Raw genomic sequence first — 20,000 nt, 5'->3', positions numbered from 1 at the left:
CAGGAGGCTTCAATACGGCAGTCCACAAACCAATGCAGGACGTCACGGTAACCCGTTCACTTCTTATAGACGGTCTGTAGTTTAACAAAGCCAGTCACTGTCCAAACTGCAGGTCCCCGTGGTGGTGGTGGGGGGGGGAGGTCAGATGACACATGTTCACCCACTCGGACCGACACAAAGAACCTGCATCACTTCGTCAGTAACAGGGATAATAGCTCAAGGTCAGCATCGCCTGAAGGAAAAAACACTCAGAGAGAAAGTGTCAACTTCTGCAAGAGTTTTGTTTGGTTGGTTTTGAGTGTTGCTGAACAATGTTCTAGTGTGTGTGTGTGTGTGTGTGTGTGTGTGTGTGTGTGTGTGTGTGTGTGTGCAGGCGAACAGGTATACACTAGAGGACAGTGTAATATTGTTTTGGAGCCTTGTGGTTGGGACGAAGCTAACACCTGAATGAACCTGTCACTGCAGACACATTGCTTTTTCAGCTCCAGCGATTACACTGCACCCAAACACACTCAACGTTTTCTGGGTGGTTCTTTGTACGTGTGTGTGTGTGTGAGCGTGTGAGCATGCGTGTGTGTGTGTGTGTGTGTGTGTGTGTGTGTGTGTGTGTGTGTGCGAGACACATAGAGAGGTGTGTAGCTTGTGCATTGCCCGTGTGCACGTGTCTGAGCGCGAGAGAGACATGAACAGAGAGTGAGAGTGACAGAGCATTGTGTCTCGCTGTGTATGTGTCTAAACCTCTGCTGTATTTTAGGTTTCTCCCTGGAAGATATGAAATGACGCTACTTCTACAGTGTCCTTGAAACAACAAGTCGTACTGATGGACACACACACACACACACACACACACACACACACATGGGGCATGGTGGACCTCACCTAAAAATGAAAAATGTGTGTCTCATTGCATCTGGTGAAAAGATGTGGACAAAGATTCCTCTTTTGTTCTTTTGTCACTCTGTGCTACTCTGCAGCATCACATGCTGGACTCTTTAGCGTGTCCTTCAGAAAGGCTCTGTATCTGACGCAGGCCTGAGACTGACAACGACACAGAGCGATGCGTGTTGTAGAAATATATATCCTAGACCTGTACAACCTCAACTGATCAACTACCGGCATCAAACGCTGCGTTCATGTCACATTATAGAAACCGTGATTGGCAATTTCTGTCTTTCTGAAAGTTCTTTTCATCACCTGCACACTGCGATGATGACGACGATGATGATGAAGTTGAGTTGAATCAACAGGTAGTCTCACTGACTAACTGTAGTGGATTGTAAAGCTCCGGATGGCCTCGCACTAAAGCGATTAATGTCTCTTCCATACATTTACTTTTAGACTGATATTTACAAAAGAAAGAAAATATATCTGCCGTTTGTGATTGGTTGCTCCTCTTCACGTCACATGTGGTTCCCTAGAAGACTTGAGCTCATTTAGCAGAGCAACCTATGATGGCGTTAACTGCTGCCGCCCCCAAAAAACCCATCAAGTGGAGCCAGGTCTGTGTTTTTGTCCTGCAGACAGAACACCAGTACCGGAGCAAAGACGAACCAAAAGGGAGACGTACAAACACAAACGGCTGTGCAGACGGAACAACAGGAGATGTTAAATCAGTGGTTGCAGGTATTTCCTTCCATCACATAGTGTTGAGATGCTTGTTTGAAACGTGTAATAGAGGTTATTGCTTTAATGTGATATGGGATCTCATTCCAGAGTTTTTAGTGTACGTTTGAAGAAGAAAAAAAAGATCTCTGACCATAATTGCTTTCGTAAGGCGGTAATGGAATAAGTGCATGTGAAATTGATCTAGTGATGTATTCCTGACTTGAATTGTGTCTTGGAAGTAGAGCAGTAAGTGGTGGAGGGGAGTCATTGTTCTGGATCTGAGAGTAAAACGTAATGGCCGGATGATGTGTGTAGATAGATGTGAGGAGAGCGTCATTACCATAGAAGAGGGACGTTGAAATGAGCGGAGGTTTGCTCAGCGGGACGTCATGATTGGCTGTATCAAAGGCTTTATGGAAATCAATGAACTGGCTATATATGCTACATAATAATAACAATGCAGGCCTGGTTGTTTGGATAGAACCTGTGGGTCCAATCAAGACTTAGTTCAACTTGAAAGGATAAACCAAGTCTTTAAGTTAACCAGGACACATCCGTCCAGCACCCTGACGACTTTTCCTCCAATTATTTGGAAAATGGATATTGGCCCGTGAGTTCGAAACAAAAGTGGGATCCTCATATTTTAAAAGTGGGGCTGATTTTGAGACGTTTTCCAGCCGGAGGTAAAGGACATCCAGCCTCACACAGAGGCTGATCAGACAGTGGAGGAGAGGCATGGAGCTGTCGGCACGAGCCTTAAGAAAACGCATATTTAAATCACACGCATCACAAGCTGGGGGGGGATGTTTCAAAGAGCTCCAAATATCATATGACAGTTCATTCTGTGTGATCTCGGAGAAAGAAGCTTGGTGGATGTAGAAGAAGAAACAGGTGGGGGGGGGTAAGAGGCAGCACCACCAGTTCCTGAACAGATGTATCACAATAATCACCGAACGCACTTGCAGTCTTTTCACTTCAGTAATAGGAGAACCTTGTAAAGTCATATTGATACATTGTTAAGAAATATTGATATTTGTGTTTTTCAGTGCCGTAATGTTTCAGGTTTTGGGCAGTTTGAATAATTGGTTTTGTAAATACACAGCCGTAGCCATAGTTACTCCCCCATGTTTTTCGAGGATTCGTTCTTATCGACAGAAAGAATGTAATGCTTTTTTATTAGTTGCTGAATTCCAGAATGGATCTCTCGTAGTTCAGTCGGCCGTGGTATCTTGTAGGCAGTGATTGTTTTCGTATTATTTGAACAGTCCATCGCTCCAGTCAGTCTCTCTCCTTGTTGCGTTAAGCTGGAGTAGTTTACAGTTTTGAAGTGGAGCGTCGGGCTTCTTTTTGACAGCTTTCCTCGCGGCGTGAAGAGGTGAGTGAGCTGATGTGAACTACTTAAGACGGTGCGCTTTTAGAGGCCCTTCTGTAAATACCGGGTCAAGGACTGAACCGTGTTACAGGTTATAGCCGGCTCCTCCGATTCATTGATAGCGAGCTTTATCGCCGTAGCGTTCAGTGATTCTGAGCTGACGCTCCGGTCCAGATTGATTCCACCCAATATAACGAGCTCCTTCGGGTTTTTTTTACCAGTTTTTACGACATCAGTGGGCAGCGACGAATAAACACTTGCGCTGACATTTGGGGGCTTATGTGACAGTAATTGCATGTTGACGCGTCCAATTTACAACCAATTGCAACGTCTCAGTTTCAATTTGTGTTATTGAGTGTACAAATTTCGGACTCGCATAAAAAGCAACTCCATCGGCAGTTTTATCAGCGCAATCTCGACTATAGATGGTACATTTCTATTGAGAGGAGAGAATCAGAGGAGTTAACCGTGACTCAGAAACTGCCATTGTAAGGGTTCCACAAGCGTCATCTTTAATTTCGTCCTTTTTGACGACAAGATTTTGTGTTTGTATGAAGTCGGCGGTGCAGACCGCGCTCTACGCAGAGCTGTAACCTGTGAACACAGTAGAAGAAGTAGAGGTTGAGAAAATGGAGAGTTTCAGTTGTTGCTTCTAGCAGCCATGTTCCTGTGCATCATCATGTGATTTGAACGTTCACTATGTCAGAACTTATTCAGCAAAGATATGTTTCCATATCCCGTATGCTCGAGCGAGCGTCAAAACGTTTACGAACAATGGAGGAAGTTTTACTGAATTTTTTTTCCATTTCCATAGAGCTTTTTTAACGTGATTCTTCAAAATGCAATGAAAATAGGTTTATGAAAATAAGACTTCACAACATTATCCCAATAATAATCAACATAACTTTAAATCAGGTAATCCAAAAACCATAAATTCCCCTGCATAGATAGATCACTTTAATTTTTGACATTTTGTGAGTCTGTTTTTGTTACATGATGATGTGTATGTTTTTTAAAAACCATGCTCTATTTTTCACTTATCAACCCTGATAGTGAGCGGGACAGATTGTTAGTCACTCATGAGGATATTCTCAATCATCTCGATCATGGAAATCCACCGTGATCAACTCACTACCTGTGGTTTTTATCTCAATAAAATCATTCATTGTCCCGTCTCTCTAGCGGCCATTGAAAACAGGAGCTCGCCGCTGCCCACTTAAAGCCAGTGATGCTATAATGATGAAATGATGAAATAAAAAACGATTTTTCTTTTTAAAGGGGAGCCGTGTAGGCAGGCTGGGGGTAGAATTGTGGTGTCTGTTGAAAGAGGGGATGACTACAACATGATGTCAGGTAGCAGAGAGAGAGAGAGAGAGAGAGAGAAGCAGACGTATGGGGAGGGATAGATGAAAGAAAAGCAGGCATGATGGAAGCATCTGGAGGAGGTCAAGGGGAGCTGACACCCATCAGTTTCCCTCCTTAATCTATCTGTGTAAGACATCGCTCACCCCATCTGCCTAGACACACACACACACACACACACACACACACACACACACACACACACACACACACACACACGGGCCAGATATCACAGACCCTCAGCAATTGGCTTTGTCATGACCTTTAACCATTATATATCTGTGTGTGTGTGTGTGTGTGTGTGTGTGTGTGTGTGTGTGTGTGTGTGTGTGTGTTTGTGTGTGTGTGTGTGTGTGTGCGTGTGCGTGTGCACGCCTGAGATGCTATAAAACGTTGGCTCAAAAATCAATTTGCTTCTTTTTTTTCGAATTCATGTTCCACTAGCCGCTGGATGTGTGTGTGTGTGTGTGTGTGTGTGTGTGTGTGTGTGTGTTACAGAGCGACAGGGAAATGAAACAATGGAGTCGGACGTTCAGTCAGCGATACTTTCAGCTGCTTAACAGTTGTCTGAATTATTATGTTCTCTTGACGCCGTGGAGCAGTCGACTGTGTGTGTGTGTGTGTGTGTGTGTGTGTGTGTGTGTGTGTAGTGTGTATCTCTAACATCCCACCCAGGAGATCGTTTGTGTTGCTCTCACTGGGAACCATACGTGGGCGTATTTCACTGCTATCTTGACCGCGGAGGAAAGCGTACCGTCACATTCCAGATAGTGTTTTATTTAAGACCAGCTGTGTTTCTTTTGCTCTGTGTGCTCCAGATAAAAACACGACCGAACTGATCATTTTATTGGTCATTCATTCTGAATCTGGCCAGAACCCTGACTTCCAAATAACCTGAGGTCTAGAAGAAGAAGAAGAAGAAGAAGATGCAAAGACAGACGATACAGCGGCGTGTTCTTCACACTAGCAGCAGATAGAAGCAGTCTGACAGGCGGAGAGGAGAAGAGCTAATGAGTCTACACAGCTGTGAGGGCATGATGTGCAGCACCAATCCAAGTTGTCAAAAATGACAAAATGACAAATCTCTGTATGTAGGAATCAGAATAGAGAGTTGAAATTAATGACAGGATTCCCTTCTTTAAAGGTGCCAGGTAGAAAGTTTCAAAAATGGAGATGTTATGAACAGATTCTTTCGATAATAAATGACAGATCGGTGGCTTTTGGAGGTGCTAGTAGGCAGATTTCTTACCTTTTTTTTTTAGACAGAGCCAGGCTAGCTATGCCCCTTTTGTTTTCAGTCTTTATGCTAAGCTAAGCTAACATAAAGTAGATATGAACCTGCATCAAAAACGTGTTGAGCGATGCTACTAGTCCGTGGTGGTAACACAGAACATCAGAACACTATCATCACACACACACACACACACACACACACACACACACACACACTCACACACACACTCACCGACATGAAGAGAGCGGCACATGAATGCACTTTAAACAGGCGTTTCCTTTTCAGAGGAAGCAGAAAGCAGAATGGATCCAATCCTTTAAGTTCTAAAATGTCTCATTATTTTTGGATGACATTATTTGACTCCTCATATCTCTCCCACACACACACTTACATAAACACACACACACACACATATGCACGTGTTGATAGCGTTTTCATCTTCTTAGCACTCCTCCAGCCAGAAGCACATCATTATCACCGCCATCGCCAAGATCCTCGCCGTCATCACCTTTATTATCATCATAATTACATCTTCACAAGTATAGCAGTAGATGCTTGGCGGGGATGTAAACAACAGATTTATTTTTTGTTAAGGGGTTTTACTGTTTCACTGATTACTCAAACACTCTGGACTTGATGCTGACAAAAAAAAAAAAGAAGAAATCTTTAAAGTTGCCATTATCTGTGACAGAGTATTGCTCCATCGTGAGTAAGTGGACATAAAAGTTGCGTTGACCTAAATGAGACCTGAGAGTGATGTGTCTTTGGTCACCGTGGCCAATGCCGCTGTGTTTTTACAATGCGCTTTACAAGCATTATTCCTCATCATGAAATGTGACCAGTGATAATGCCCGCCTCAGTGTTTCTTTGTCTGGTTCCAGTCAGGGAAGTTTTCCTGGGCTCTTCGGAGGAGGTCTTTTGCAGGAAATACAGAACAGGTACAAAGATTTAAATATCCTTCCCCTTTGTCTCTCCGTGTCTGCAGGCTGGAAAGTCCGTCATATGAGGTGATGCAGCTGGAATTTGAGGTGGATAACGTGATCAACCTGGTGCCGACCCAGACCCTGCACTGGAACGTCGAGTACCTAACCGGCACGCAGACGTCTTCCAGGCAAACGGAGAAAGTCTCGCACCTCTACATCAGCAACGCCGACATACAGGGAATCGTCCCGCTGGCCGAGGTAAGAGATGACCCGATAGAGGAGCGCGGATACAGGTGGATATTAAAATTGCGTTAGTGATATCTGTGAGCATACATGTTGACGCACCCAGCAGCACAGCTGGAATAGATCCCCCCCCTCCGTTTCCCTCCTCCTACCCTCCCTGTCGACACCTCCCAGCTCATCCCCTTCCGTCAGGTTGATCAAAGCGCGAAAGGTCAGCTTGCTTACCCCCTCCTGTTGCTACAAGCCTCCTGGTCACACACACACACACTCACACACACACACACACACTCACACACACACACACACACACACACACACACACACTCACACACACACACACACACACACACACACACACACACACACACAGCGGGTTTCCACCCTCGCAGGTTTCAAAATGACAAGCAGCCTCGCAAAATACGGACACATGCACACACACACACACACACACACACACACACACACACACACACACACACACACACACACACAAGCAAGCAGGTGCAGTGTTACCCACCTCCCTTCATGCACTAATGCGTCCCCCGTGTGTGATGCGTCACGCTGGCAGGTGTCAGTCCTGGTGCGACTGAGGCGCGGTGGGCCTCTTTAGGTCTTCATAGGCATCGTGTCCTATTCTGAGTGGAGACTTTAGCGAAGCATTGACGCAAACAATTGACTAAAGATGTTAAGCTCACAGCGAAAGTAATAAAAACTGTAATTATTTGCGTGCTTGGAAGATAGAAAGAAATAATGGGACGTAATTAAATTAAAATGAAATAATGCAACTCTGAGAAAGTGATGACTAGACACAAAAAAAAATCCTCTTCTTTCCTTCCTTTCCAATCTTTACATTTCCCATTATTTCTCCTTACTGGCAAGTCATTGTCATGGCAAGGCAGTTCCTGTCGTATAGATTCAAAACTGGAATAATGTTGAAATGTATAAATAAAATTACAAAGTTAAATTAAACTTGTCTGTACATTAGGTAATGTATATTTAGCTGTGTGTATTATTGGCATCAAGAAGTCCAAACTGAGTTAAATTCAACTCAAACCTTTACATAACAGCGCTGCCGTTGGACTTGTTCTTCCTTTCATCAGACCGGGTCAGGCGAAGGAAAAGACTGCGTTAGAAGTCGTCTTTCGTCTGTAACGTTTCTCATCATCGCCACCATTACTTCATACGTTCCCAGATCAAAACAGACGCATCCCATAACAGACACCGCTGCTCTGGCTACAGCAACCAAGAACCTCAGGCTAAAAAGTGAGGAGGAGGAGGAGGAGGAGGAGGAGGAGGATGCTTTTCAAAATGCTCCCAGTTCCATTACCACTGAGGTAGAGCTAATCTGGCCTGATAGCCCTCCTTCAAACAGCAAAGCCCTAGTGAGAAAACCCAATTTTGTTCAGGGCTTTTGCAACCCCTGTCTCTTTCACACACTGCAGAAGCAAGCTTGAAACCATCATTTCAAATAGCAGTGCTGTTGGGATTTTGCTATCTTTTTTTTTTTTTTTTTTTTGAAAGGGGGGGGGGGGCAGTGTGAATAGTGCTCTGGAGTGAGTAATGCTACTTCTCATCCCCCTGTATACTTTAAAACAGAAGCATTTACATGTTTTTATTAGAAATCATGGATTTAAGTTGATTGTTGAAGGTATTTACATTTGAGCTTTGTAGGCATCAATTTAAAATGTGTCTGTTTGTGTCATTCATTACCACTAACTTGACAAAGAGGGCCTTGAAATACCCTTTAATGATTTCTCCGTTTACATGATTATATTTTGTATAACACACAATTCCTTGTTTGCTTAAAAGAGAATCAATGTGGTCCCTTTGTGGATTTAAATAGGAACAGGTGACAAAGTTCAAGAAACAAATAAGCATGAAGGGGCTTCGTGTTTCTCACCGAATGCAGACTGTAGCTATAATGTGGCCGCATGGTGACATTAGCATTCTGCTCCGCTTCCACTCTCTATTTTGCAGTTGCACCATCCTGTGCTTAGCACCATTGTGATTGGTAGAAATGCAAACAGGCCAGAGTGTATTTTACCCTCCACCAGAATGATAATATGTGGAGCCTGACTTTTATTCGGAGCTGACACAGCACTGTGTAGATCTTTATTTAGTGGACTTCATTTATTTATGGTTTATTGAACAGGGATGGATAGAATATACATGCTTTCCGATGCGAGGATCAGAGTTTTTATAGTGTGTGCTAGTTTTGCAACAACCCAGATAGGTCCGGGTTATTTCACGACAAAGTAAGAGTGGAAGTCTCTGGAACTCTACTGGAGGGATGAACACCATTCTTCCCAAAGTCACCGCTGTTGTTTTGATCACTGAGGTGAGGAAAGATAATGGTTTCGGTTAAAACACCAAGTATGTTGGTTACTTAGCTATATTATTAGTGTAAGTTAAGTTTAACACAGGACACACACACACAACCACATACACATATATCTGTATACATGCACCTACTCACCCAGTTCCATCTGCTCTCCCTCCATCTCTTCACTGGCCCTCTTCCTTGGGTAAAAGCATCAAAATGGCTGCCATCACAAGCAATTGGGGTCACCCAATTTGTTTACCAAAACCGCAGACCGGTTGTTGATTGCCAGCCGGTTGTTTTGAGGTGTCCACAGAGAGGGGTCTCCGTGACGGTCACTGAGATGAAAGCGCCGACGTTTTTTTTTTTTGGGTCTTCGGAGGATGGAAGGATAAGGAATCAAATTATGGGCTAGAATCTTCAAAGTGAGCCGGATGTGAAAGCTTTCACGACGCCCTGCATCCTCCTTCCTAAACAATCCCACATCTGAGGAATGGAACACAAGTATAACATCACAGAACGTACAACCATGTGACGAAATGTGGGATCTTTACAGCTGGTGCACATTACTGCATCAGGAGCACTCAGCGCTGGCTGTAAACATGATTTCTCCGTCTGATCTGCTCGGGTGATTCAAATCTCCGACCGTCTTCCGTATCAAAAAGTCAGCTTATCAACAATACCGACGCGGTAATGCAGTGAGTCCTCTCTTCACAAGGAAGTGATGAAAAGCAGAACAGCGGCTGTCATTACCGAGCCCTCGCCAAGATTTTCCTCCTAATTCCGCACATCCATTAAAGTTCTGGTCTCATGGCTGAGTGGGAAAGAAAGAGGCCCTCTTCAGGAAACAAGGGATTATTAGGAGTAATTTGTCTCCTGCGGGGGCTGAAAAAATTGGTTTCATCTTTTAGAGAGGAGTGGGGAGGTGAGGAGAGAAAGGAGAGTTAGGGAGAGTGGGAGGGTGGAAGGAGGGTGGAGGGAGGGGGGGGGGGGGACAAACAGAGAGCCAGAGAGAGATGGAAACAGAGTTAGACTGACAACACCTCTCATTTGAAGTCGATACCCGGACAAAGCTGCCGGCATTAGTCCACTCAATGACAGCTTTTCTAATAATGTTACTGGTGTGATATTTCTGTGAATAGTCAAACAAACAAAAAAGGACCAAAAATATTGGCTTTGTAATCTACCCCAGTTTTTAGCCCTGAACCAGAAAAATAAAAGGAAAAACGTTATTGCGTTGTACTAGATATCATATGCTGCGTGGTTATTGTCACTGCTCCCTCAAACAAATCATATATGCAGCAAAGTGTGGATTATATATATACTGTATCTATATATATATATATATATATATATATAGCTTAAAGGGAACAGTAGGGTGGAGCAGGAGAGGTGCACACTTTTGGAGAAGTGAAAATGTGAATCCCACTCTCTGAAAAGTGGACTTGCAGTCGACGCTTTGAAAGGCGACCCGCAGTGGCAGCCGGTCATTGAACAGAATTAATGCCTTTCAAACGTGGTCGCTTGGTGAAAAACATTCCCTTTTTTTTTTCTTTTTTTTTTATTGAGCCTAGCCAGCGCTCTCAGAATTGTATTCCGAAGACTTTTGAGGAGGGAGAATAAGAACATAAACTTGAATCATTTTCAAAGCCAAGGCTAAAAACAATACGCAGCATTCATATTTAAGAGGCAGCTAGATCAACACCCTTTGCCTCACACAATGCACAGCTCTGACCAATCCGCTGTTGGTTCTTGATGCGATCGCTTCGTCCCGCCCCTAACTGTAGCTTCCAACTGGTTTCCCATTGACTGAGGATGTAACGCAGAACATGTTAATGTCACTGGATGGGAAACGACAAAAAAACAATTCCCATTGGCCCAGTTGCTGTCTGCATATAGCTTAATAGAGGCGTTGACTGTAAAGTGGTAGAGACAGAGAATCATTTGAAATAGTTGGGTCACCAGGCAGCGGATGAATACACGTCCACATTGTCCACACTGATTGTGTGTGAGACAATTAGGTTAATGTTCCAAGTTCAGTTTTTCGTGCCGCATCCCTGCATAAAGCAGGATTTCAGCACCAAGGACAGCGTCTCGGTGGAGTCACAATCCTAAATGAGTTTTGTGTTTTATGTGAATGTGGTTGTCGTTATTAGTTCCATCTATGAAGCCATGACTTCACCTGGTATGACATGAGGCCCATCTCTGTGATAATGACAAAACACGGGAGGACGTAATGCGGACAAATGGACGGAGAAAGAGGGACGAAGCAGTCCGTCATGTTCGACCAGGTGGTGAAAACAGAATGAAAATGGTCCCGCTGTACTTCCCTTGCTCTTAGAGGTATTTCAGCGGCTGATAAATTGGATCGGTAATAATGTTGTGTTATGTTCCCGACCGGCGCCATTACACACCTCCGCCTGGAACGAGCTCTCAGAGTGAGGAAGAGAGAGAGAAATGTTTACTCTAGGCTGTGAAATCAGCATGATTTGAATACATTAAATTAACATTATTTTTTGCATGTTAGTGGCAAAGTGTCCTGCTGGACCGACGTCTGAAGTTTTGATTGATTGACAAAGGAAGGAGGGACGAAAATGAGACGACATGTTGACAACCTGCATATCTGATGTTTGTTACCTGTGTAATAATGCCTTTACATCACAGTCTGTTTGCTCCTATTTATTGGTGAGCATATGTGTGTGTGTGTGTGTGTGTGTGTGTGTGTGTGTGTGTGTGTGTGTGTGTGTGTGTGTGTGTGTGTGCGCACACAGCCCTCTTAGCAGAGCAGTTACGCTAAGTGGCTTCTTAATTTACCTCTTGTGATTGGTTCTCTTCTAAAGGAAGTCAGTAAGTAGGAAGAGGAAACTCAGTAGTCAATAATCTCTTGATGAAAGCAGACACACAGTTTTCAAACTCAATTATAGATTTACCATTTTCACGGTCCGTGTCTATAAGAAATAGCTTTTCTTTTTTTTTCGTTTTCTCCACCTCAATTTTGTTTATCTTTATGTCTGAGGCAATTGTTTTCTAAATTTCCCTATATTTGTGTGTGTGTGTGTGTGTGTGTGTGTGTGTGTGTGTGTGTGTGTGTGTGTGTGTGTGTGTGTCAGCAGTGGTTTAAAAGCTTGCGATTGCTAATTTACAATGACATTAAGCAACACACTGTGGAATCAATACTACACACACACACTCCACTGTTTGTTTTAGCTCACACACTGCTCGCTGTAGTTGCCTGTAATTTTGTTTAAAAAAAAAAAAAAAAAAGAAAAAAACCTCCCCAGAGATTTTCTCTTGTGCCTCGTAAAAAAAATCAACACATTATAATCACGAGGTGAGAGGAGAAAGCAGGATAGTCAATCTTCCCAACGCCGTTATTTAATCATGGTCGATTATTTCTGTAATTTTTTCCACATTCATTATTAAAAGCGACTCCTGACACTTTTAGGGGTTTCCTCTGTCAGATACTTTAAGTTCAACCCTGTTATACTGGCTGTTAACCTCCAGCATTCCAGTCTCTTCAATCACAGTATATTCTGGTTACTAGCCTTCAACCGGCCAATTAATCAACACACATGACATATTCTATGTCAGCGAGAGAGAGAGAGAGAGAGAGAGAGAGAGTATGCATTTGGGTCACGGAGAACTCGCGTGTCCTGGGCTCCGGGTTCATTTCCATACCGAGCGGCTCTAGCTCGCTCCAATCAGTCGACAGGAACCGGAGGAAGAGAAAGGGGTGAGAGAGAGAGAGAGAGAGAGAGAGAGAGAGAGAGAGAGAGAGAGAGAGAGAGAGAGAGAGAGAGAGAGAGAGAGAGGTTTAAAGCTAGGAACACAAGTGCGGTGGTGAAGTAATAAAATGACAAAACGTATAAGGCTAGAGGAAGGCGCTGCTCTTATACTTTCAAAGATGCATGAAAAGTGAATGAAACAAGTGCGATAACGGCTCATGGCTCTGGGCAGTGTGTGTGTGTGTGTGTGTGTGTGTGTGTGTGTGTGTGTGTGTGTGTGTGTGTGTGTGTGTGTGTGTGTGTGTGTGTGTGTGTCGCGAGGAGGACGTGCTCATCCTCAAACATTTGCCTGATACAATGCAAATGCCTGTCACTTATTGTTATCCAGCATTGCAACAACATCTCCATACTTTGCAGCCATAACAATAATGTCTGAACAAATCGCTTATGAAAACTACATTTCCAACTTTCCCAGAAGAACTTTGCAAAGAAGACACTGGTAAATGGAGGTACAGGCGAAAAAAAGAGATGACTATAGGAATGCCTGCATCAATCAAACAATCATGTTAGTGCACCACTACTGAGTCGAGTGAGCGAACTCATGACCTCCCGAGTAAACAATGTACTATTCTCTCATGTTATGTGACCAAATGCAGTGTAGGTGAGGGATGAGTCATCATGGGCCCAAGGGCAAAGTCAGCTGCTTTTTAATCCACCCAAACACTACCGTTGATTATGCTTTTACACAGAGAGAGAGAGAGAGGAGCAACTACAAACAGAGGAATCACCCACTGCAGGTTGTGGTTGGAATGTAAACCCACATGAAACCCACTGAAATTGAGGAGGTCTGCTACATGAACTCCAGAGAGGGAGGAGAGTTAAACTGAGACAAATGGGCAATGGAGGGGCGAGGAAACAACTCTCATTTTCTTACAACATTCTCTGAACCAAATCAGAAGCTGAGGACGGCCTCCTTCATGCTCAGTTAATTCTAATCCCAGCCGGGAGCTGCTTAGTCCGACCGCAACGTCCTCCTGGGCCACTAAAGCAGCCCAGGACCGAATGCGGTGCTCGTGTGCGTCAGCAACACAAAGTCTTGCCACCAGGGTGACGGTCTTACTATAAACATCTTAAGATTCGGTCGGCTGCTGTTTCTCAAATGAAAAAAAAAAAACGTGTGAAAGACAAAAAAAAACGCAGGAAAACTCTCCTTCACGTGAAATAAGCTGAGAAGTAGAAGTAAGAGAAGTGGGCAGAAACCAATGAGGTGGCTTAGCAAGAGAACGAGGAGACAGCAAAAATCAGACGAGGTCGAAGTAGTCAGGATGAGGGGCTGCTGGGAAAAGAGGGTGACGAGAGAGGAGTAATGGGGGAGGGGTGGAATTGTTAGACGGGAAAGAGAAGGGCGGGGTTTGACTAATTGATAGACGTGAAATAAGGGAGACAAAGAGAGAGAAGGATGGAAAAATAAAGAGAGGGCAGAGAAAGAGATCGCACGAGAGGGAGGGAATTAGACAAGCTTAAAATGGTAGAAGTGGGAGAGAGAGAGAGAGAGAGAGAGAGAGAGAGAGAGAGAGAGAGAGAGAGACCCAGTGGAAGTGTAATAGTCCCTCGGAAGTCCTGGGCACCACAGAGGAAGAAAAGAGTGAGAGATGGAGAAAGAGGAATAGAGAGAGAGAGAGAGAGAGAGAGAGAGAGAGAGAGAGAGAGAGAGAGCGAGTGCAGGGCAGTTGTAATGCAATTAGGGGTCTGGAAATTGAAAGTACAATTCTCCCTGGGACCGTTGAAAGAGTGTGTTTTGTGTGTGAGGGGGAAGGGCTGTTAGCCTTCATAGCTACCTAATGTCTTCATCCCGTTTTATCTCTCAATTTAAGTTCACAAAACGACTCTCTGCTCGTCCCGTCCCCTCCCTACATTAATGTTCTCTGTCGCTCCATCTATTCCGGCCCCTCTCTCCCTTCTCCTGCAGCTCCCTTTGCATTTTTTTTTTTTTTTTTTTGCATTTCACACATTTGTAAAGACGGGAGCAAACATGTCAGCTGCTTTTCACATTTCCATTTTGTGTTTCAGACATTTAGCTGACGCTCCTCACAATTTCTGCGTGGCCTTAGAGCCGCAGTGGAACAAAAAGGATCTTTTTTTTTTTTTTTTTTTAGAAGATTAGAAAAATATATTAGTCAAAAGAGTCTCAATAACACGAAATAATAAAAGCCAGTGCTCTTAAATTCATTCATTTTGAATTATTTTTTTAATTAATATGTTACATCTATAACATCAAGTATCAGCTGTGCTTTGATTAATCTCATTTAAATATGATGTGATCTGTTTGTTCTGGCCATTATGAAATCATTAAATAAAGTAGTGCATACTTAGACACATAAATATGAGCAGATAGCTTTCTGTCAAATTATTTTCTTAAAATGTAATGCTTATAATTATCTCATAAACTTTGTATTGTAATTACAAATTTCAGATTTGTTGCTTGACATATACGTATATTAGATCTAATTGTGTTGACACGGGGACAGAAACGGTAAGTAATTGCACTTACACACTCGAGCATTTGAAATGATTACATATACACGCCTACATATACATATTAATATACACATACATAGACACACTGTAGGCGTTCACAAACTCTAAATGATATATTTTCCTCATTAGTCTGTTTCAGGAAAGGCTTAAAACAACACCAGTCTCTCTGGCTAATTATACCTGCTCTAATAAGCTCTTTGCATAATTACCACTGGCAAACCCAAACGCTGTCCCCAAGAAGACTTATCCTTTTGACCCCATTAGCACCTGTGTGTGTGTGTGTGTGTGTGTGTGTGTGTGTGTGTGTGTGTGTGTGTTCGTGATGGGAACACAAGCGTTGTGGGGAGCATGCGATGGAGGAGCCTCGCCTCATGGATTCAACCTTTGCTTTCCATGTCTGGCGGTGGGACACGGAGAAAAAAAAAAAAAGTAGGTTAGTCATGTGCTAATTGCCCCAGCAACGGGGTGATTGACTCCCAGATACCCCCACAAGCTTGTTAGCATCTCATTAGCAGCTGCAATTAGTGTCGCGACAGACGGACAGGTGGGACGGCGAGGGACGGAGAGGGACGGCGAGACATCGGCCGAGGTTTAGGATGCGGAGAGTCGGTGGAAATCTTTCCTCTTTGAATGACAGACATGATTTGATCTACAGTATGTTCAACATAGCAGACATAGTTGGTCTAATATGAGCGTAGAAGTGGACACAGACACACAGTCCCAACCGCTCTGTAAACAGACGGTCGCCCAGAAAATCAAGTCCATGCAGCCGTCGTTTTCAGCAGCCAATTCAACCGTCGTTTATGCAACACGCAGCACACATTCACCTGATATAATCAAAGGCTCACGCTGTTGTCCACCCACCAGCTGGGAGTTTATTGCCTCGACGTTATCAATTGGACATGTTTCATCGCACAGTGTGTGGTTGAATTAGTCACACAAGGATCAACAGTACCTTCAAAAAAAAAAAAAAAAACGCCCTCCAATCCCCGCCTGCTCTCAGCTCTCAGCTCTCATCAGTGGCGTACGCCTACACAGACTGGATGCTGTGCCTAGTTCATGTTATTATGCCAACAAAAAAAAAATAATAATAACGCTGACGTATCGAGCAAAGTTTAATCGTGAGAGCTGGCGTTGCAGTGAACTGTTGTATAGGAGTTATTTACACGCTGACAAATCAAGAAACATCCCTATGTAATCTATAAAAAAGGTGATATTCAAACGCAAACTGTGAGGTTATTTCAGAATTCAATGTCTTCACATTTGATATATAATATACATATATAATACTCATTATCTTACAATGCATACGAGGCAATTCGAGGGTGCGAGTGTGTGGTGAAGGCGCACAAGCTCAATCAATAATTCTTCCTAAGGAAAGAAACCATAATAACAATAATAATAATCTTTGATTCCATGAGGAGAAAACACGCGTTATGAAAGTCTTAAAATAACGAGTCTGATAAACGATTAGTCTGAAGTCTTATAGATCGCGAGAAACATTTCAGCGTTTGTCCAGAGCCTGAAGTAATTACTCCGTCTAACGAATAGATTTGATGCGATCGCGCGCGCAAACGTATACGTACACACACACACACACACACACACACACACACACACAGACACAGTCGCGTACACACAGTTATGCACTGACGAGTGTAAAATAACAGCGTAGGCACACACTCAAACATGCACACGCCCACACACAACTGTGATGCAGCCAAATAAATGAGCCGGCACTCCTCAGGCCTAATAGTCTGGCTGTAATTAACATTGTCATAGTGATAATAGCCATTTATCCCTGACATATCACACACACACACACACACACACACACACACACACACACACACAGTCCAAAACCTCTATCTTGTCTAGGCAGCTCGCCCAGCTGTCACCTCCCTCATCTGTCTCCCTCTCCCTCCCGCCTCCCCTCCCCTCTTCTTCAGTGTTTAGACCTCATGAACCTTCTTTTCCAGTTTTCTTCTCTCGTCTCCTTTTCCTCTGTTCTCTTTTCTCTCGTCGCTCCATCACCTCCCTTCCTTTCTCTCACTTCCTTTTCAAATATCCGGACCCCCGTTCTTCTCCTCTTCATCATCTTTCTATTTCTTTCTTTACGACCTTTCCCTCACTCCGTCTGTCTCTGTCTCACGTTGCGACGCTGTCTTTTTAACTTGCTGTGTTCACACTGCAGCACATGTGTATTTTCTGCACATGTGTATTTCCCCCGATTTGATTTCCACCACAACAACAAAGACCGAGACAGTTTCGGGTTGGAGAAGGCGTGGACAGAGCGGGTTGGCCGGGTGAGGTTAAAAGGCTCCTTACTGGTAGATGCTGAAGGCTACGGTTGGCAACAAGCTCGGCAGGTTTGAACAAACAGAACCAGCAGACAGCAGAACATCCCCAGCAGGTAGTCAGAGAATCATTTTTCAGTCGAGTAAAAGATGAACAGATAATGGGTGCAGACACACCTGGGAGAGAGTCACTTATAGCTTACATTTACTGAGTTCAGCTGACTAGAAGACATGTTTTACACACACACACACACACACACACACACACAGGCCCGAAGCACACACCTACTATATAGACATGCATTACTGTTGTGGACTGATCTCAGCCACTGGACAAAAAAAAAAGATCCCACATGACAGATTTGCTCTAATCTGCTATTTAGTTTTTTTGCAGAGTGGTGTATAAAATGTGCTACGTCTTTTCTATAATTTAAACTAACTACACAGTGATGTTAGCGTCTGCCCGCTGTCTGTGCTCATAGACGTAAGGGACCGATGCGATATTGGCGATGCAACAGTTTGCACGTTAGAACGACAGTCTCTAGTGAACAGTATTGACTCGTGTGGCACCGGGCAGCCGCTCCGCTGAATCACAATATCAGTGGAAGTCGAGGTTCATTTACTTCAACGAGACCAAATGCAAACACAAGCTGTCTCTAGATCTTCTCTTTGAGACGCTCCCCAGGAAGAGAGAGGGAGACGTTTTAGGAAAGAAGCGCAACCAACATTTGTGAGACGACTTCAAAACAGCCAGCATCAAAAAAGAAGCGTTCATTTGGCATCAAATGACTATTTGCTGTGTAAAGATGTTGTGCAGCGACGTCTACCTGAGCAGAGAATGAGGTCACTCTCCCTCTGTCTCTGTTGTGAGGCCGTGCACATGTTAGTGCATGTTAGTGCACGTGAGCGTGCCCCCACTGGTTTGCACAGTGGCCACTTCTCCGCACTGCGCTCATACTATTGCACACACAGGACTTTCACCCAGGTTACGGGTGTTCGTGTCCCAAAGCATTGTTGAGTTATGTTGAAGCTGCGTTCATGAGGTGTTTACGTGTTTTACTCTAAAGGCTGTCTGCACAAGATAAATGACAGGATTGGTCATTTGTTGAAATGCGTGAACTGACCTATGCTTTTATTTTTTTTTTGCATCCAATAATTACTATCCTCTCCAAGATAAACCGTGGCAGTGGTCAACATCAGAGACCAACGATTGGATCCCATCTTCTCCCAGCAGCCAATATTGTTTCCTGATGAAAAAGATGATCTTTCCCAAACTTTAACCAAGTAGTTCTGGTTAACCTTACCCATAACCTAACCAGAAATCAATCATATGAGTTATAGTCTATGATCATTATTGTCAGAAACAGAAGCTTCAAGGGGAAAATGTCATTTGTGGCCTATTTTCTTTCCCTTTTTGTATTTTACATAAAAGTCTGCTCATTATAACAACCATACACTTAAATCAAAAATAGCATTAATCAAGGCAACCATAAAGACTGTAACAGTCACAACTTGTTTAAAGTAAATTCATTTTTGAATGATATTGATATGGTTTTGTGGAACCAGAGGGTTTATAAGTTTAAAACGTGTTCATTCCAAACACCTGCTATCGTCACTATTCAAGTGTGATTATTGTCTGCATGTGAATACTTGGACCTCTTGTAGTCAGCATGTGCTCTACATTAAAGCAGTTAAATGTAAAATACTGTCCATTGCCACACCGCACATGCAGGCACAAGCACACGCACACACACACACACACGCGCGCACACACACACACACACACACACACACACACACACACACACACACACACACACACACACACACACACAAAAAAGAAGGAAAGTGCCATACACTTGATGTGTTTAATGGGTCTGTAGTAAATTGCAACTAAGTGCCTTCAACCAATTTTCCTTCCCAGCTGAGCCCTGACACGCATGCACACACACACACACACACACACACACACACACACACACACACATGCACAAGTGAGCAAGAACACACACTCCTACAGAAAACACTTTGTACAGGTACAGGTTGGACAGATGTGACAACAGAGTGAGACGAGGGAAGCAATAGATCAAAAGAGAAATGACACATTTCAGGTGAAGTTAAGGTCCAGACGGTTATCTGTATTAATCTATATTATGTGTTCGTCCGGTACTTCTGATGTGCTTCCATGTGCTAAGTATGCCCATGCTTTATTTTATTTAAATGGTTTACAATTGCATATCTTTGGATACATGTGCAATCTGCGCATGCTGCCAAATTGAAATAGCACCTTGATGAACCAAGTTTATGTCAATGCAGCAGAAGATAACTCGACTTGAAACAACCTCAATTAATGCGTTAACCCAGCCGTGAAAATGGAATCG

The 20,000-nt window shown here is 43.5% G+C and overlaps 1 protein-coding gene across 1 annotated transcript in view; it reads left to right on the top strand.

Annotated features, from left to right (window-relative positions):
• The window catches only part of si:dkey-215k6.1 (transmembrane protein 132C), a 201,651-nt gene that overhangs the window by 138,366 nt on the left and 43,285 nt on the right, over window positions 1-20,000 (top strand). Inside the window, exon 5 of the mRNA XM_068720765.1 lies at window positions 6,559-6,754. Within this exon, the coding sequence (XP_068576866.1) occupies window positions 6,559-6,754 (196 nt within the window). The remainder of the gene's footprint in view (window positions 1-6,558; window positions 6,755-20,000) is intronic.

This window comes from Cebidichthys violaceus, unplaced genomic scaffold (genome assembly GCF_023349555.1).
Source record: "Cebidichthys violaceus isolate CVI_PGR_0920_01 unplaced genomic scaffold, fCebVio1.0.p SCAF_26, whole genome shotgun sequence".
NCBI lineage: Eukaryota > Metazoa > Chordata > Actinopteri > Perciformes > Stichaeidae > Cebidichthys > Cebidichthys violaceus.
This window is presented reverse-complemented; position numbering and strand designations above follow the sequence as displayed.